Source organism: Mastigoproctus giganteus, chromosome 13, assembly GCF_048544385.1.
Source record: "Mastigoproctus giganteus isolate SK-2022 chromosome 13, ASM4854438v1, whole genome shotgun sequence".
NCBI classification, from domain to species: domain Eukaryota; kingdom Metazoa; phylum Arthropoda; class Arachnida; order Uropygi; family Thelyphonidae; genus Mastigoproctus; species Mastigoproctus giganteus.
The window spans coordinates 22,033,246-22,054,701 of NC_143587.1; the positions used below are offsets into that span (position 1 = coordinate 22,033,246).

General features: G+C 36.8%; 1 protein-coding gene across 1 annotated transcript in view; it reads left to right on the forward strand.

Annotated features, from left to right (window-relative positions):
* Positions 1 to 21,456, forward strand: part of LOC150075854 (mitogen-activated protein kinase kinase kinase 12-like) — a 61,667-nt gene that overhangs the window by 31,763 nt on the left and 8,448 nt on the right. The window contains exons 7-8 of the mRNA XM_090387906.1: positions 7,907 to 8,015; positions 19,413 to 19,633. Of these exons, the coding sequence (XP_090244032.1) occupies positions 7,907 to 8,015; positions 19,413 to 19,633 (330 nt within the window). The remainder of the gene's footprint in view (positions 1 to 7,906; positions 8,016 to 19,412; positions 19,634 to 21,456) is intronic.

Here is a 21,456-nt window from a genome sequence, read left to right on the forward strand (position 1 = left end):
CCTGGAGAGAATGGTTAATTCCGTTTAATATGGTACTTAGAATCAAACGACCTTCTCTCCAAAATCCAGTGTGGCTTCCGAAGGAACCGGTCCACTTTGGACCATCTTATTAGACTGGAAACATCCATCCGGGATGCTTTCCTAAAACGTGAACACTTGGTGTCTGTGTTCTTTGACATGGAGAAAGCGTATGACACAACACAACTTGGAGATTTGGCATCTTAAAAGATTTGCATAGCCTTGGCCTTAGGGGGCAACTCCCCATTTTTATTAAAAACTTTTTAGCCAATCAATCTTTCCAAGTTCGTGTGGGATCCTCACTCTCTCGTTCCTTCAGTCAAGAGGAGGGAGTACCACAAGGATCAGTATTAAGTGTCACGCTTTTTGCCATCAAAGTAAATTCCATCACAGAACAACTTCCTCCAACTGTAAACAGTGCCCTCTATGTTGATGACTTTAGCATATTTTGTCAGTCATGCAACATGAGGGTTATTGAAAGACAACTGCAGAAAGCTATTGATCGCCTCAACTCCTGGGCTCTTGCTAATGGCTTCAGGTTCTCGCCGGAGAAGACAGTTTGCATACATTTTTGTCGTAAGCGTAATCTTCATCCTGAACCTGAATTAAAGCTCGGACAAAATGCAATTCCAGTAGCAGCGGACACAAAATTCTTGGGACTCTTATTCGATAAAAGGCTGACTTTTCTGGATCACATCCGTCAACTCCACACAAAGTGCACAAGAGGGCTGAATATTCTGCGCTCTCTTTCTTTCGCCGACCGGGCTAGCCGAGCGGGTAAAGTACCTGCCCGGCAACCCAAAGGTCGCGGGTTCGATTCCCGCCTCGGGCTTGGATCAAAGTACTGCAAAAACCTTGGGAGGTGCAATATGGCCACAGAAGCCAATGCGCCAACAACTACCAAAATCATCATCATCACATCGCGCTCTCTTTCCTCAACATCTTGGGGTGCGGATCGATGCACCCTACTACGCATCTATCGTGCACTTGTACGATCCAGACTAGATTACGGGTCCCTGGTATACAATTCGGCCAGAGACAGTGTACTTCGATGGCTGGATCCTGTCCATCATCAGGCTCTCCGTATCGCTATTGGAGCATTTCGAACATCTCCTGTCCAGGGCTTATACGTCGAAGCAAACGAACCACCGTTCTCACTTCGATGTAAGCAGTTGTCTCTAAAGTACGTCTTAAAACTGAAATCCCTGCCAGACCATCCTACATGGCCATTCGTTTTTGAGCCACGATGGGAAAATTTGTACAACACCCGTAAGACTGCCAATCGTCCTTTTGGTATTCGTCTCCAAGAGCTACTCAAAGAACTTAATATTAAGGTAGACAAGGTTGCCCAAACACCAAAGCAACCCCTTCCACTCTGGCATGCTCATGTTCCAACATGTGACTTGTCCCTTAGAAATTGGGGAAAGTCGGACACTCCACCGTCTGTCTACCTGCAGCTTTATTCAGCACACCGAGCTGAACATTCTGACTTCGCGCCAGTTTACACAGACGGTTCGAAGTCGGAATCATATGTGGGATCTGCTGCTGTCTTTACAGACAGCACTACATCGGAGCAGATTCCCTCTGAATGCAGTATATTTACTGCAGAGCTGCATGCTATAGAGTTAGCCTTGGATCACATTAGTGAATGCCAATACCAACGGTTCATTTTATATTCTGATTCTCTCAGCGTGTTACAGGCTTTAATATCTGTGAGATATAATCCTCATCCAGTTCTGTCTAGTATTCAGCAGAAGATTCACTTCCTCCTCGGACGTGAATATGATATCCGCTTCTGCTGGATTCCCAGCCACATTGGGATTAGGGGAAATGATTTGGCTGACGCCGCAGCCAAACCAGCAATTCCCAATAATAGCCGCTGCCTGTCAGTCCCCTATACAGACTACAGGCAAATAATACATCAAAAGATATATTCCCAATGGCAAGATTCACGGAATAGACAGACTGCGAATAAATTATATCGTATAAAGCCTGTTATTGAACCGTGGCAGTCTAGTCTGCGCAGGAATCGTAAGGAGGAAGTTGTTCTTGCCCGGACCCCTCATAGGACACAGTCATTTAACTCATTCGTTTTTGCTGAGGGCTGATGACCCTCCTATGTGTGTGTCCTGTGGCACAATTTTAACGATTAGACACCTTTTAATTGACTGTCCAGATTTTAGCAATATCCGTTTTACCGCTTTTAACCATCTGACTGAGCTGTATACACTCAGTCAGATTTTATCTGACAATGACAATGTGTCTGCTGTTTTTAGCTTTTTTAAATCAATAAAGGGTTTTACTCGTATTTAAAATTTTTACGTTATTGTTATGTCTTTTATTATATATCTGGACATGGTGGCCTAACTACTTAGGTCACTGAGAGAATATATTTTTATATATTACCTGGTTTTGGCGCATTATAGCCTTAGATGCTAATGCACCGATAAAATCTAAATCAAATCAAATCAAATTTTCTACAGCAACATGTTAGAGAGGCAAACAGAGTAATATTATCTGGTTATCAGCAGTGATTATTCGTGCATTAAGAATTTGCAGATAAAGGAACCACAAAGTGGCAGTGATCACAGTGTACTGATGTGGGATTTACTCAAAGATGAAACTACTATAAGGGGTAAAGGGAAGGGTTTTTGCTTTCATAAAAGTGACTACAGTGGTCTCAGACAGTTTTTAAATTCTATACAGTGGTATCAACTGATTATGTTACCAACAGCAAATACTAAATGGGAAGCATTCAAGAAAGTAATCGTGGAAAAATGCTGGCCTTTTCATACCAATTAAGAAATACTGTTCAAGTTTTAGGCCTAATTGGATGTAAGATGAATTAATGAGACTCATGGCAAAGAAAAATGCATAGGATGTATTTTTCAGAATTTATATGCATATAAATTATCAGGTGACACAGAAGCCTTTGGTAGATATAAGCTAGTCTGTAATCAAGTGACAAAGGAGGGTAGGCAGATTAAGATGCTAAGAAAAAGAACCAGAACTTTTTTAGTTATATAAACTCTAGAAGGAAGGGGATGAATCAGATTGGTCGACTTCATATCTGTGGTTTGACTGTTGATCCTGGTTAGCTAACAATCTGAATGAGTATTTTGCATCTACATTCACCCAAGGGAGGAAAATGCCAGAAGTTTATCAGACTGTAACAGGGAGCTAAAGGATTTTGTAATAACTGAGATCAAAGCAGAGAAGTTGTTGAAGTTAAACATAATAAAGGCACCCCTTTTCGATGAGATCTATCCAGTTATATTGAAGCAGGTTATAAAGAAAGTAGGCAAACCCTTAGCCATAATTATGGGAGATCCTTGGACTCAGGGGAAGTACCCATGGACTCAGAGGCGGATTTAACGGGGGAGGGGGGGGGACGCCCTAGGCCCGACTTCTGAAGGGCCCACGCAAAACGCCAACAAATTAGTTCAATTATTAGTTGAAAACTTTGTGATTATTATTATGCTATTATTAATTATATTATACATATATTATATTCAAATTTTATCGGAAATAAAACATTAATAGTACATAATATTTTTTATTTATTTTAAAAAAAATGGTTAACATGTGTTTTTCTTTTCCCTGTCTCTCTTTTTTTAAGGGGCCCAATATTTTCTTCTGTGCCTGGGGGCCTCAACTGACCTTAAACAGCTCCTGCACAGACTGGAGTTATGCAAATGTATCTCCAATTCACAAAGGAGATCTAAGGGTGACGCAAGTAATTACAGACAAGTTAGTTAACTTCTGTTCTGGGGAAAATAATGGAGACATTAGTTAAAGATGTATTGCAGGATCATCTAGATGAGGCTGCAGTAATAATTCAGACACAGCATGGGTTTGTTAAGGGAAAGTCTTGTCTGACATTTGATTGGATACTATGGTTTACAAAGGAACTGGATGCAGATAATAATTTCGATATCATATACTTTGATTTCAGGAAAGCTTTTGACACTGTTGCTCATGAAGACTACTGTACAAATTGGAGCAGTATGGTAGTAGTGGCATGTGATGCAAGAAAGCAAGTGTATGAGCTTATGCAGCATCAGCCAAAAAAAAACAAATCACACCATTCCCTCCAAATGCCTGCCCAGTTCCTCAAATTTATTCAACCTATGAAATTCCACAACGACAGATGGAAGTTTGTTCCAGCAATTAACCACCCGCTGGCTAGAGGCAAATTTCCGCACATCTATTCTACATCTGTCCTTTCTTAATTTGAATTTATGCCCCCTTAGGTTCGTAATCTGAACAAGTGGAAGGATCCCATCAGAATTCAGCATTCTCAACCCATTCAAGGCCTTATATACCTCAATCAGATCACCGCGCAGGTGCCTAGTCCCCAGCCACTGCAATTTGCAGAACTTAAGCCTCTCTTGGCAAGAGGATCCCTTCATTCCCCCTCACCAATCTTGTTGCCCTTCTCTGTACACGCTCAAGTAAATCTACATCCTTCCTAAAATGAGGCCTCCAGACCTGTACGCAGTACTCAAGGTGTGGCCTGACCATTGCCTTATACAGAGGGATAATCACCTCCTTTTCCCTGCTAGCAAAATTCCTATATATCATTGACAAAACCCCATGACCTGCCCTGGCAGCCTGTCTGCATTGCTCAGAAAACTTCATATCTGACTGCATGATTACTCCCAGGTCTTTTTCGTTTTCTACCACCTTAAGTATAGTACCACACAGTTGATACGTTTCTCTGGGGTTACTTCTACCCATATGCAGTACTTTGCATTTGTCAAGGTTAAACTTCAGTTGCCACTTCTTAGCCCATCTGCCCAAATTATCTAGATCCTGTTGCAGTAGCAAACTGCCATTACCAACCCTGCCAACCTTTGTATCATCTGCAAACTTCGACATTAAGCCTGATATACCTTCATCAATATCATTGATAAATATACAAAACAACAGTGGACCTAACACTGAACCCTGTGGGACTCCACTAATGATATTAGTCCAAGAAGAGCAGCACCCATTGATTACCACCCTCTGTCTTCTCCCACTTAACCATCCTTTTATCCATTGTAGCAACTTACCCTTAATACCATTCTGCTCCAATTTGTACAATAGTCTTCCATGTGCAACAGTGTCAAAAGCTTTCCTGAAATCCAAATATATGATATCAAAATTATTTTTTGCATCCAGTTCCTTTGTAACCACATCATAATATCCTATCAAATTTGTCAGACAAGACTTTCCCTTAACAAACACATGCTATGTCTGAATTATTGCTGCAGTCTTGTCTAGATGATCCTGCAATATGAAGTTCTCTGAGCAGTGCAGACGAGCTGCAAGAGTAGCTCATGGTGTATTGTCAATGATATATAGGAATTTTTCTAGCAGGGATAAGGAGGTGATTATTCCCTTGTATAAGGCAATGGTCAGGCCACACCTAGAGTACTGTATACAGGCCTGGAGGCCTCATTTCAGGAAGGATGTAGAGCTGCTGGAACGAGTACAGAGAAGGGCAACTAGATTGGTGAATGGGACAAAGGGGTTCTCTTACGAAGAAAGGCTTAAGTTTTGCAAATTACAGTGTCTGGAAACTAGGCACCAGCGGGGTGATCTGATAGAGGTGTACAAAGCCTTGAATGGTTTGAGCATGCTCAATGCTGATGGGATTCTTCCTCTAGCTCAGAAAAATCACCTGAGAGGGCATAAATTCAAATTGAGGAAAGACAGATGTAGGATAGATGTGCGGAAATTTGCCTTTAGCCAGCGGGTGGTTGGTGGGTGGAACAGACTTCCATCCCTTGTCGTGGAAGTTGATAGCCTAAATAAGTTTAAGGCTCAGCTGGACAGGTATTTCGAACGAACAGAGGGGTGAAGTGGAAGTGGTTATTTTTATTTATTTATGTTACTTTTTTTTTTTTTTTTTTTTTTTGGCTGATGCTGCATAAGCTTGCTTTCTTGCATCAAATGCCTCTACTAATGCTAATGCTAATGCAATGCATCTTTAACCAGTGACTCCATTATTTTACCCGGAACAGAAGTTAAACTAACTGGTCTGTAATTACTTCTGTCACCTTTCGATCCCCCTTTGTGAATTGGGGATACATTTGCACATCTCCAGTCTGTGGGAACCTCCCCTGAGTCCAAGGACGCTCTCATAATTATGGCTAAGGGTTTGCTTAGTTGCTTTGCCGCCTCCTTTAATATAACTGGATAGATCCCATCCACCACAGGTGCTTTTCTTATGTTTAACTTCAACAATCTCCTCCACTTTGCTTTCAGTTATTACAAAATCATTAAGTATCCTGCTGCAATTTGAGGGAACTATGATTTTATATATAAATTATAGGTATTATTTTAAATCCAGAAATGTTAACCCAGATCTTTGACCAGAACAAAAAAAAAAAGTGATCAAATGTGGAGGACCCCGAGGTTTCTGTTTTTCTATGTTTATTAAAGAATTGCAAAATGTCTGACTATCAGAGTGCTTTCAAATACTGATTTACTTAATATAGCTTAACTGAATTCATGTGATACCACAGGATTTGGTAAATACAGTGCCATTATAAAGTCCTTGTGCAGTTTAAAATTTTCATAACTTCCATTCTATACATGATAAAAATCAATCTGTAAGAAATATTAGAAATGTAATTTAGTGAAGTTTAGTATATACTAAAAATGATTCATTTATTTTATTGTAGTTTGCCAAAATCTGTTTTGCAGAATTAGGCTTGACCAAAAGCTTCAATAGAAGAGAAAGTAAATTGTGCGCTTTGGTTGGCCAAGTTACGCTGTAATTGCAGTACAAAAAAAAAAAAAAAAAATTAGAATCCATTAAAGATGTGCAACACAGGAATTCCAAAAATAACTGGATGAAAAAGTTTTTAGAAACAGGTTCCATTGATGATTAACCACAATCTGGAAGGCCATGGATGGGCCTCGTTTAACAGTGAGAGTTATTTGGAAATGCTGCAGAATTACTTTATTCCTGAGCTTAACACATTTAGGACTTATAGTTGATACAGTGCTTCAGCAAGATGGTGCCATTTGTCACTTTGCTCTGTGTTGGGCAGTTTCTGAATGAAAATTTTCATAACAGATGGATTGGAAGAGGTGGATCAAACTCTTGGCCACCACATTCACCAGATTTGAGCCCAAAAGTTTTTTTTTTTTTTAATGGGGACGTGTTAAGACTATTGTTTATTCAACAAAACTGTCTTTAGACAATCTTTGGACTAGGATAACTAATGTGATTCAGGGTATTACTGAAAATCAACTGCAAAATGTTTTTGTAGTACTTCAGAATTGTCTGTTTGTATATGTAATGACAGTGGACATGTTGAGAATTAACAATCCCAAGAATAAATTTATGTAAAACAATTCTTTCCCTTACCCTTTTTTACAAACTTATTTCATCATGTATAGAACAGAAGTTGTGAAAATTTAAAAAACTTCACCAGGACTTTATAATGACCCTGTATATTTATGCACTACCTTGTAAACTCCTGAACTTGTGGCTATCTCCAGATCATTAACAGAATTTTAAATATCCACTAAAGACCTCATATACACCATATATCAGATAAGTCTGACTTATCTAAAGTTTAATTAAATTTAATAAATTAAAAGAAAATGCTTATTTCAGTCTACCCCAGTCAGTCCACCTCTCACCATCAGTACAGCGGTAATTTAATTAAGCATAACCATAGTGCTAATTTTTTTTATATAGCTTTTTCAATAATTATAATGGATGACTATAAGAGAATAAAATTGTCAAAAAAATTAAATGTAAATTTGGCTACAGTACTAATCTCAGCTTCCACAGTAATATTTTTTTATCTAGATAGATAATTTATGTGAAATTGTTATGCTAATAATTTAAATCCTTATTTTTATTGATTTGTTTTATTTAAAGGAGTCCCAAACCAAGAAACAGACCATCTTTTCAACATATTTTGCTTCATTTAGATATAGCTGCTATTGAGATTCTTAGTACAACAGAGGAAGAATACTTTAAAAGTCAGGTATGTAAAGAATATTTCTGAGAAAAATTTAAAAGAAAATTACAAATATTTACTGCATTGTGAGATTTCAGAATGATCAGGAACAAGATAATGAAGTGATTACTGTAATATTTTAATTTGCGAAATATTTTTTTATTTAGCACACAGGGAAGAACTGCATAATCTCCGAAACTGAAGCATACTGTATGTATTTACAATACTTAATTTTTTTTTCCTGATCACTGATACTATGAGCACTACAAAAAATAAAATATTTTACACTAATTCAATATTGGATTATTCAAAATGTGATGTATTTTGAAGTTGCCACAATTTCCTGACTAATGATATATTTATATACTTATTTTATTATGGATAGTTCAAAATACATCTACTTGTGAAATATCACTTTATTGCACATAAAGATCACTGAATTTCTTTTCAGCTCTCATAATCATGCAACTTGATGTATATAAGCTGTATCTTAAAAACAGTTTAGTTTCTTTATCGCATATAATTATAGAGGGAGAGACTAACCATATTTGGTGTTTACTACTTGTAATCTATGCAAAAAGGTGACATTCCTCTTTTAGCATGAACTGGTCTTGCAAATTTACAGCTTTGTAGACTAGTCAGATCAATTGCACAAACTGGTAACCAGCTTGATTTACACAAATGGCTGAGCATTGAAGAGATGGGAAATGTAATTATAAAAATGTTATTCTAATAATTTAAGTTTTTACTCCTTAAGTTTTTTTTATTGAAACTGATGTTTTATTTTAAAGATTTCAAAAATTAATCACATCGCAGGCTCAGCTGATAAAGGGAAATTTGTATAATTTGCCAACACTTGGAAATTATACAAAAATTTTAAAAGATTGTATTGCAAATTCAACAGCAGATTTGAAAATTTTGAAGAAAAGGAATACAGTCAGTCCTCTTATAGCATGATAGTTGTGTTCCTAGAAACCCTCGTGCAATTCAAAATCGTGCAATATAAACAGGCCCTATGGGAAAAATAGGGTTAGGTGCCGACCACCCAAGATTGAATGGTTACCCATTTGTAACCAAAATATTACCAAACAATAAATAATCGTAATAAAATATGTATTTTATTACGACTTACGTAATAAAATATTGCTAATGCTTTTGCTTCTATCATAAGCAAACTTGTTTTTTGTTTGATTTTCTATCCAAACAGATGACAGCTGTTCCATCTCTTCCAATTCTTTGTGTCTTAATCTAATGGATTTTAATTAGACTTTGAGTTGCTATGAAAGTTGTTTTTATTTTCTCTGCATTGCCACATTTAGGTCTGTAGCACGTGCAATATCACATGGTCTTTCATTTCTCTCAAAACGTTTCAAAATTTCATATTTTTTCTCTATCGACAGAGGTGTACTGGCCATAAGCCTTACCGGGGAAACCCCGGTGGGCCGGAGGGATTTTTGCCATAAACGCTAGTATGAGGCCACTACAAATTTTCCCAGTAAGAATTTGACCCAGTCCGCCTCTGTTTATTGATATTGCTTTTCTTTTTCTCTCTGAATCTGCAGTGTCTTCACCAGGACGCTTCCTTTTCACACCTTTTAAGTATTTTACTCATTTTTAGGGAATAAAGCACAATTACAAAATGAGGAGGCATGCTTGATACACATAAACAAAGCTGTGCACGTGTAGCAACTGAATAAACAACACCGTAAAGGCAGAGATACACTATTAACACCTCACATTTTACTAAAGCACATTTCTAGGGGTTACTACCATAAAACAATTTCTGCTAGTGGAATCTGTTATAAACTGGTAAACTATCTAATTGCATTTGCGATTATACCGATAGCTGGAATTGTGTTGGTTTTTATGTTATTATGATGAAATGCGTTTCCCCTTCACTGATAAAACAAATACATTTTCAGAATCTTCTCTTCATTCCTATCGTGTTGCGTTCAGTTGGGGTGATTCTGTGTTCGACTGCCATTTCTTGTAAACACAAGGGCAAATCGTGCATAAGCGAATTCGGTTCATGTTATATAAGATATTGTTCCCCTATTTATAAATCGTGTATGATCAAATTTGTGTAGTGTAAACACGTGTTATATACGAGGACTGACTGTATTATATTTGTTGTGTTTTCATCACCCCATCTATATTAATTATATTGAAAAGGTTCCTAAGAATTTTGGGCCTTTTCAATATAATTATCCCACTAATATACTAAGATATAAAAGAATGTCTGGACCATAAGGTAAGATTTAATGGTTTCTTCATATGAAATTTATTAATATGCTATTAAAAGTTTTCTAACTTAATTTTCTTATTCTTCTCTTTGGATTTCTCCATTGTACCAACAGTTATCCTTGACCTAACTTTTATTTATATTTTAATTTTGTTCCTCCACTCTTTTCTGTCCTCCTAGTCTCCTCTCCTTTTCCTTCTAGGGGATATCCATTCCATTGCTTTTTTATGTAGTCTCTTCCCCCATTCTCATAACATGTCCATTCCATCCTAATCTTTTTTGTTCTATTTTTTCAATGTTCATTTGAACATCCATTGTTTTTCTCATGTCTTCATTCCTAACTCAGATCTTTGTGTTAATCTTCTCCAAAAATTCATCAACTAGCAATTTCTTCCTTTGCCTTTCTTTGATAGTCTAAATCTCAGATCCATACAATAAGATACTCTGAAATAATGTATTGAATATTATTGCTCCATAATATTGGATTCAGCATTTCCAAGACCTTTCTTCCCTCATTAATTTTCTCTTAATCTCATTTTCAGATGATGTTGTCATTTGGTTTTTAAGAGCATTAGCAACTAAGGCCATGTTGCTCCAGGGATATGCGGTGGTCATTCCCTGACCTTTCCGCATCCTCCGTATTTGGTGGTCACAGGCTCGAACCCTGGTCTAATCAAGAAGCGTGTGCTCCGCACTGCTGCTCCTGCTCACCTGGCTACGGAGGCGCCCTCATTTTCAGATGAACCACCCATCTGCACAATAGCTCTTAGATATTTAAACTACACTTTAGTCAAAGCTTAAATAAAACTGGCACTCACCTCATGATCAATTTAGTTGCATGAATTATATAAAAAAGGGGGTATGAGACAGTCTCAGATTAAAAACTAAAACCTTGGGTTAAAAATAAAATTAAGCTCAGAGGGAGAAGGAGTGCACCGCATCATCCTCTAGTTTTCAGTTTTAAAACTAAAACTGACAAGTTTATATGAGAATAAAGCCAATAGTTGTGAACAACGAACTTTCATTAAAAACATTGTTGGCACTAAGGAAATGAGGGATATAGAATCAACATGAACTTTAAGTACCCAAAATGTTTTGCTGAACATGTATTTTAATGTGCACAAGATTCCAAATTGAGGAAAGGGAAGCCGGAAGTTTGGTGTTTAGGACTTCAAGGTTTGTGTTAAGCTGGCACCATTCTATTATGAATTTCATATTGAAGGAGCTTGTAGCTTGAATTTAATTTGATAATGGTAATTGCAGCATCAATTATCGTTGTGGTTATGAGTATGCACATGTTGAGAGAGCTGTTTCCTTGACATGTTTGGAAACTATTAATGTGGTAGTGCTCCCAATGTAACATGCGTTGCAATCTGACTGGAAATTTACTAGATAAACTATATTAATATTTCCCATGTTGTATATGTGGGTTTCTTTGTATTTGTTAAAAAGGTAATTCCTAATTTGTTATAAGTGGAGAAAATTAAGGAAATCTCTGTGGTAGCGAAGACTTGACAAGCGTCTGGCGATTTGACAATGGTAAGGGAGGACAGCACAAGTATTTGAAATGTTAGGCTTTTGATTGTTAAGGTTATGAATTTTATCTTGGACTGCTAGAATAGTTTGAATTAATTTGATTGGATATTTCCTAGCTGTAAATTTTTCTGTGAGGTATTTTAACTCAAATCTTGTGAATGGCAATATTTTAAGGCATTAAAGACTTGATCATAAAGAACTTTTTTTATATATACAAAGGGTGTGATGTGAATGAAAGTGTAGGTATTTGCCTGTGTTTGTTTTTTTCCTGCAGATTTTTGTATCTAGTCTATTGCCCATTTTATATATGGTTAAGTTGAGCAAGTTAATTGTGTTATTCGTTTCTAATTCCAGGGTATATTTTAATCTGTGATGTATTGAATTAAACTTCATAAAGATTGTTGATGGTAATTTGTCTCCAATTAATAGAACGTCATCAGCATAATGGATGTAGAGTTTAATACTTGCTGGAAATGGTTGGAGAGTGACGTTCTACTGTGGCGAGATATTTCAGATAGATGGGCTGATATTATGAGTCCCATAAGGAGTCTGAATGTTTGTTCATACACCTGATCATGGAAATGTCTAGCTTTGATCAACACAGTAACAAGATCTAAAATGCTTAACTGATATTAGCATTAGCATTAGTAGAGGCATTTGATGCAAGAAAGCAAGCTTATGCAGCATCAGCCAAAAAAAAAAAAAAAAAACACCACTTCCACTTCACCCCTCTGTTCGTTCAAAATACCTGTCCAGCTGAGCCTTAAACTTATTTAGGCTATCAACCTCCACTACAAGGGATGGAAGTCTGTTCCACCAACCAACCACCCGCTGGCTAAAGGCAAATTTCCACACGTCTATCCTACATCTGTCTTTCCTCAATTTGAATTTATGCCCTCTCAGGTGATTTATCTGAGCTAGAGGAAGAATCCCATCAGCATTGAGCATGCTCAAACCATTCAAGGCTTTATACACCTCTATCAGATCACCTTGCTGGTGCCTAGTCTCCAGACACTGTAATTTGCAAAACTTAAGCCTTTCTTCGTAAGAGCACCCCTTTGTTCCATTCACTAATCTTGTTGCCCTTCTCTGTACTCGTTCCAGCAGCTCTATATCCTTCTTGAAATGAGGCCTCCAGACCCTGTATACAGTACTGTAGGTGTGGCCTGACCATTGCCTTATACAAGGGAATAATCACTTCCTTATCCCTGCTGGAAAAATTCCTGTATATCATTGACAATACTCCATGAGCAACTCTTGCAGCCCGTCTGCACTGCTCAGAGAACTTCATATCTGCCTGCACAACCACCCCCAAGTCCCTTTCATTCTCTACCACTGTCAGTGTAGTACCGCAGAGTTGATACGTTGCTCTGGGGTTGCTGTTTCCCATGTGTAGTACTTTACATTTGTCAATGTTAAACTTCATTTGCCACCTCTCAGCCCATCTGCTCAACCTTTCCAGATCCTGTTGCAGTAGCATAGTGTCACTAGTGTCCTTGACAACCCTGCCAACCTTTGTATCGTCTGCAAACTTGGACATTAAGCTTGATATACCATCATCAATATCATTTATAAATACAGAAAACAATAATGGACCCAACACTGAGCCCTGAGGGACTCCACTAATAACATTTGTCCACGATGAGCAGTGTCCATTGAGTACCACTCTTTGTCTTCTCCCCCTCAACCACCCCTTTATCCATAGCAGCAATTTGCCTCCAATGTCACACTGCTCCAATTTATGTAGCAGTCGTCCATGTGCAACAGTATCAAAAGCCTTTCTAAGATCCAAGTATATAATATCAAAGCTATTCCCTGCATCCAGTTCTTTTGCGACTGCATCATAGTATCCAATCAAATTGGTCAGGCAAGACTTCCCCTTAACAAACCATGCTGTGTCCGAGCTATAACTGAAGTCTTGTCTAAATGATCCTGCAGTGCTTCTTTAACCAGTGCCTCCATTAATTTTCCTGGAACAGAAGTTAAGCTCACAGGTCTATAATTACTTGTGTCAGCCTTTGATCCTCCTTTGTGAATTGGGGTCACATTTGCACATTTCCAGTCTATGGGTACCTCCCCTGAGTCCAAGGAAGCTCTCATAATTATGGCTAAGGGTTTGCTTACTTCCTTTGCTGCCTCCTTTAATATAACTGGATAGATCCCATCCACCCCGGGTGCCTTTCTTGTATTTATCTTCAACAATTTCTCCTCCACTTTACTCCCAGTTATTTCAAGATTCTGTAGCTTACTGCTAGAGTTGAATACACCTGGCATTCCCCTCACTGAATAACTCCTCATGTGTGAATGTCGATGCAAAATATTCATTTAGTTTGTTAGCTGCCTGAGCAGGATCATCAACAGTTGACCCATCAATATCAAATGGACCAATCTGATTCATCCCCTTCCTTCTAGAGTTTACATAAGTAAAGAACTCTTTGCTGTTTTTCTTTGCATCCCTTGCCAAGGATTTCTCGTAATCTGCCTTCGCCTGCCTAACCTCCTTTGTAACTTGGTTGCATATCAACTTGTATCTAACATAGGCTTCTGTGTCATGTGTTAATTTGTAAGTATCCCATGCATTTTTCTTCTCTGCCATATGCCTCATTAGTTCATCTGACATCCATTTTGGCCTAAACCTTGAACAATATTTCTTAGTTGGTATGTAAAGCCTAGTAGCTTCCAAGATAAGTTCTTTGAATGCTTCCCATTTTGAATTTGCTGTTGGTAACATCATCAGTTGGTCCCACTGTATAGAATTTAAATACTGTCTCAGTCCATCGTAGTCGCCTTTACGGAAGCAATAACCCTTCCCTTTACCCCTAATGGTAGTTACCTCTTTGAGTAAATCCCACTTCAGCACACTGTGATCACTGCCGCCTAGTGGTTCATTTATCTGCAGATTCTTAATGCATGAAGAATCACTGCTGATAATCAAATCAAGAGTATTACTCCCTCTAGTTGCCTCCCGAACATGCTGATGTAGAAAACAATCATCCAATAAATCCACAAAAGCCTTGCTAGTGTGTGAGTGACCAACCCACAAATTCCAGTCAATATCTGGGAAATTAAAATCCCCCATTATAAGACTCTCTGATTTACTGGCCCACTCTATTTCCCTGTACAGTTTCTTATCATACTCATCAGAGTCATTAGGCCTATAGCACACTCCTACTCTCAATTTTGATCTCCCAATGCTTATGTCACACCAAACTGACTCAACACTGCACTGTCCAGCGATGTCGACTGGCTTCACTTCCTTTGTTTTTATGTGTTTCTTAACTAATAGCATAACCCCTCCCCCCTTCCTATCCTGTCTATCCTTTCTGTAGACGTTGTACTCCCCAAATTCCAGTTCTGCATCCCTTATATCTGTGTGACACCACGTCTCTGATATCCCAACAATATCTGCCTTTGATGTTTTGAGCAATACCTCAAATTCATCAAATTTATTTACTAAACTCCTAGCATTGGTGTACACGCAAGTATACCTGCACCTGTTTCTATTCTTAGCTACCCTAACACCACCCCTGTGTTTACTTGTACCGCAATGGCTCCCAGCAGTCTCTGAAATATCATGCATCTTGTTTTTCAGGCTTCTGCTCATTCTAATAGAAGCAGTGCAAGAATCTCTTTTACCTCTGCCAGTGGCTACTGTCAATCTGTTGGTCTTTGTCTCCCCCCCCCAAGCTAGCAGTTTTCCGACCCACCTAACACTGCCTCGATATTAAGTTAAGTGCAGCTGGTTAAAGTATTATCCGAAGTTAGATCACATAAGGCTTGTAAGGTGAAATTTAGGTCAACATATCAAAGGAGGCTAACAAATCATTATCTGAAATTGTTATGGGTATTATGCATTCAAAAGTTTGACATGTATTATAAACTCTAAATTTAGAAAGCTTCATGAGAGGGGAGATAATCTTTACCAGGAAGGAAGATTAATTTGCAAAGGATGTTATTACAGATGCCAATTTGTTGTAAGGTATGTAAATTTATTTCATGGTTAGCTCTTAGCTCTCTGAGTAAGATGTCTAGTTTATTTTTTTTAATTTTGAACTAGTGTGTAATTGTCAATTTTATAGGTTTGGGTGTCTGGGAGGATTTGTTGTGTTCTATTTACATGAACCTGTTTATCTAGAATGGTGATTGTCACTTTTATCGGCTTTTTGAACAGTGATGTTAGGGTTATTTTTTAACTTACGTAAATTAATTTGTTGTTTGGTTATATTGGGTTGGGATGTGTGGTGGGAGTTTGATAGCATTTGTTTCATGAAAATTATTTTTTCTGGGTGGTTCCAAAGTTATCTAATTCTATAATGCCGTCCCTGATGGGGTATCGGTTACTTTTGACCGCAAAATTAAAGCCATATTTGAGGCTGGAAAGTTTAGTGTGGTGGGGACTCCTGGATTGAAATGTTAGCAACAGAAGGTGGGCATGGTTTATGGTGGGTTTGTGCAAATGATTCCCGTTTCCTAGAATGTTTCTGGTTAACAAAATTAATTGCCACATTGATATGCATGTTGTTTAATTCTACAAACCTGATCCATTCAGCTGAAGTCATGCTCCTTTTTAAATTAAATTATGTATGTGGTGTAGAAATTTGTAACATAACTCTTCTTGAATAATAGCCAAAGAAAATTGATGAGAGGTGCAGATATTTATTACAAAACAAATATAATACATACGCGAGCGAATTTGGTATTTACGTTGTATGAAAGGCATTTTTGAAGTAATGTGCATTTGGTCACAAATATTTAACGAGTTTTTGTATACAAGGTCTGTCTATTAAATGTGTCAGCATTCATTTTAGGAGTAAGAAAGGATAGTTGTAAGGTACGTAAATTTACCTCATCCGTACTGTCTGAGGGATCATAAATTGAGGGGTTATGGTTGTGAGCTCTCACAACCACAATCTCATTAGTCTGCATTTTTTGTGCCAAACCTTCAAAGTCACTTCCAAGTACAACTTGAATAATGTGGGGGATAAACTGTAGCAAACCTTTTGCCGTTTTGAATTTCCTTGATATCTCTGACCCAATTTTAATATAGCAAGTGTTATTTTTGTATATTTTTCTAATTATGTCAATCAGTGGTTGTTTTATTGATATTTTTCCTATTGCAATCCACAGCATCTTTCTTTGGACACTCATAAGCTTTTTCCAAGTCAATGAACACTAATACTATATCCTGTCCAGTAGCTTTGTTTTTCCAGAATCTGCTTGACTATGAATAAATGGTCAATACAGGACCACCCAGCTGTAAATCCACACTTCTCTTCCAAAATCCTTATTTCTTTCTCTAGTTTAGTTTTCAGTATCCCACTAAAAAGCTTTCCAATTAGTTTTAAAGCAAATTCCTCTAATATGAGCAACTTCTATTCCCTCTTTAAACACAGAAGTGGCATCCCAGTGTCATCTCTGGTGGTATTTCTCCTTTACATATTTTGTTAAAAGTATTGTGAGCAGTGAGATAATTTTCCCTCCTCCGTATTTTAGTAACTCCATTTTCATTCCTCCAGGTCCAAGTGCCTTTCCATTTTTCCCTTCTATTTCGATTTCCTCAAAGCCAATTTCGATTTTCCTTGCTTCTCCTGTCCAGGAAGTTAACTTTGTCTATAAATTCCTGTTTTCACTCAGTTCTTCCTGTCTACACCATTCTTCTAATTTTATTAGACCAATAGCCTTTTGTTTATGCAGCTGTTGCAAGCTCTTCAGCACCTTCCACTCTACAGCAGATCTCTCATATCCTATCTTGCTGTTTACTTTTGCACAAGTTCTATCCCATGCCTCATTTTTTGGTTTGTTGATTTTAGTCTAACTTAAATTTTGCACATTAAAATTAATATTGTTATTTAAAGCACATACAGATGTGAGCAATTATTTTCTACAATGAAATATACCAGGTTCAATATCAGTCTCATTTGACATTAATTTATAAAATAATTTGCATCTAGTTACTGAACCAAATGATGCATTGATCAGGTATGCAGTTATTTAGATCATTAGACCTCAAATATAAATTATTACAATTATATTATTAAAACTTTCTGATTTGTATTAAATATTCATAAATAGTATAGTAAATTTATTAAGTAAAACTATTTTGTTTTAATGATTGATTTTTAAGAAATTTATAATACAGGCACTCCCCGGCTTGCATAATACTCAAGTCAACTTTACATAAGTTTTTGCATCCCATAGGAATAAATGGAGGTATCGTGAAAATGTCGTAATGTGAACACAATAACACATTGGTTTTTTTGGCAATTCATTCCAAGACCTCAAGTTGAAATTTGCTATATAACTAAGCTATTTATCTCTCTAAAAGGTCATTTTTATAATGAAAATGACCTACACTTTCATCATTGTCGTATGTTCCGTTATAAGAATTAATTTTGAACACCTTTGTGATATTTTTCTAAAGCATATTTCTCAAGGTCACTACCATAAAACAATGTCCACTTTCTGGTTTATTGGGCTTTTCTGTTAGCACAATATTATAAACAGGTAAACCCCTGGCTTGTAACCATGAAGGGAGTTGTATACAGCAATGTGCCTTCTGTATACAATACAGTTCTAAACTCAATCTTATTGCATTTGTGATAATACCGATAACTGAAATTCAGTGGGTTTTACGTTATGCTATTACAATGAAATAAGTTCCTTCACTGAAATCTTCCATCATATAAAAAACAAATTTTCAGAATCTTATTCATTCCTATTTACTTATTACAGTGATGAAGGGACCAGCTGGCAGTGCTAGGAAATGAAACAAAAATGAAGTAAGAAGCAGGGCAAAGTTTGTCATCTGTTGCACAGAATTGGGTCTTCACAAAACAGCATTCAGATGCTATATCAAAGATGGAAAAGCTATTTCAAATTCAGAATCAAGTGCCCCTGAGTCCAATATTGTAATGGTCAAGCAAAAGCAAGAAGTGTTTATGAAGATATTAAGGATAAATACGTGGCCAGCACTGGCTGGTTTAATAGGTTCGAGCATCGCACTGGTTTCCAAAACGTTAAAGTATGCAGTGAAATCACCAGTGCTGATTCTGCAGAGAAACTGCTTATCACCTGGAGAGTTAATTCTTGCAATGATGCTCGAAAAGTAAACTTTGCTGACATGCCCGTCTCCTCTTTTTGAAATTGTTATTTTGTACACTTGTAATTTTTCAAGTGCATGAGAAAAAAAAATTTGAATAAATAATTCTATTTGCATGTTCTTCGATCAAATTTTGCTTCAATCAAATTCAGCACACAGTGCTGAATTTGAAGGGAAGTTCTGTGGAATGCAACTCTTAAGTCAGGAGTGGCTGTAATCCATTTTTAATAAACAGAAAATGGAAATTAAAATATGCTTTTTTTTATTATGTAATAAAAAAGTGCATGATGGAAATTATTGCATACACAGATAAAGTACATATGCTATGAGTTTATTTTTTTATTACCCTATAAATTAGAAGGGAACATGAATTTAGTCAAGTCAAATTTTATGGCCTGTATTTCAAAATAATCTCATTTGACTGTCACTAGGAGATTAAACCTGTCTTTTTTTTTTTAAGCTAGTGAACTAATTTCTAGGTAACACTTAAATTTTTCAAAATAAGTTTTATCTAAAATGTTTATTAATGTGCTTGTTATAATTGTAGGCTTTATGGAAAGGAGAAGTGCAAAACCATATGAAGAATGTTGAGCAGGAAGAACATCTTCCATCTATGGAAAGTTTAATTAGAAAGTTGGATGAATTACAGGATGCAAAGGATGTTAGAGAACTTCACAATCAGAATCTACTGGAGAGAGTTAATAGTTTTTATACGAAACTGACTGCTTATGCACTGCAGCTAGAAAATCGAGAAAGAGAATTAATAAAGTAAGTAAGTTTTACTTCATAGAAATACTATGTTGATGTTAAGCATCAACACAGTATTTCCTTTTTAAGTAATTTGAAATACAGTGGATTCCGGTTATTTGGGCCACCAGTTAATCGGGGCAAATCTTAAAAAACAGAAACCAATCGAGAAAATAGCTAGGGGTTACTTCACTTAATTGGGACAGCATGCCGTTTAATTGGGGCAGGAGACTGCAGCTGCAGCACTGGAGATTACCCTACATGGTTCGGTCAAAATTCTGGAGGTCGCAACCATAAAACAATTAGCAGTCACCTATTTATTGGGCTTTTCTGTTAGTGAAATCTATCATAAACGGACAGTAAACTCGATCTTACTGAATTTGCGATAATACAGACAGCTGGAATTGTGTGGGTTATTATGGTGAAATGTGTTTACACTTCCATGAAATCTTCAATCATATAAAAAAAATTAATTTTCAGAATCTTCTCTTCATTCCTATTTTTAAAGCTTTGTAGCTTGTTACTCGGTTCTCACTTGCACGTATTTTGTTACTTGCAATTTGTGTGTGCCGTGTTCTTTGTTATTGATTGCTTATCTTTTTACTGTTTTAAATTTTAACCTCCCCCACCCACAAATGTCAGTGAACAGAAATGTCAACTAGTTTGTATGTACATATTACAGTACGTATTAATTATTCCAATTTTCATGTATCATTTAATTGGTAAGGTAATAAAGGGTAAATTTGTGCTTAATATATCTTTGCTTTTATAGCCTGTATAATATTCCTCCTATTTTCTCTAATTAGAAACGCTGTTTAATAGAATTAAAATTCAATTCACAAACGTGATCACAATGGCTGGCGCTTACTACACATCGTTAGTGAACGGTACTTTACTATGGCAAGTTCGTCGTAATGTGATTTGATTGTACAGCGAACCAATTGTAAAATGGGGGGGGGATACATTGTGTTTTTAACTATTTACGTGAAACTTCGGATAATTGGGGCAGCCACTTAATCGGGCCAAAATGCACTAGTCCCGATGTGTCCCAAATAACCGGAATCGACTGTGTGTGTGTGTGTGTATATATATATATATATACGATAATTCAAAATAAAACGAAATTAAAACATAAGCCAGTAGTATGGCAAACATGTAGAGCGAAATATTAACATAAAATAACGTAAAATAAAATAAACCAAACAGGAAAGTAAAGGTAATAAGACAAACAGTAGCCGATTGTACCCTATATAATTTAGCAATTTAAATCCAATTAATAAAACAAATGTCAAATTTAAAATAATGCCAATTATAATATGATTTAGCGGTACCCCCCTCGAAGGTACCAGTTCCGAAAAATGTGAAATATCACCAAAAAAGGGTTAAAAGAACTACTGAAAGCAAAACAAAATATCAAAATAATAGACTAACCATTATGCCCCATATCGACAGAGGACCACGAGGCCAATAATGGTCATGGAATATCTGCATTTCAGTCACCATACAAATCGTCACAAAGGCGAAAAGATCGAAGAACCTAATCACCCATTCCTCCTCCGATCGATCCACCAATGCAGAGGATTTGCATGGCGGTGGTCCTTATGCAGAGAGAAATAATTTATAGAACAAACAGCACTCTAGATCAGAGCCACACCACTGACATAATGTAAGTTTAACCAGCTTATATAAAGAAAAGAATGGAACCGATGGCGGCACAGGCACTGCTTATTTAGCATATCAACCCACTACTACCACTGATTTATATTTAAATATAAATAAATATTTAATTAATATATATATATATATATATATAAATTAAATTTGTGCCTGTTCCAGTCTTTAAC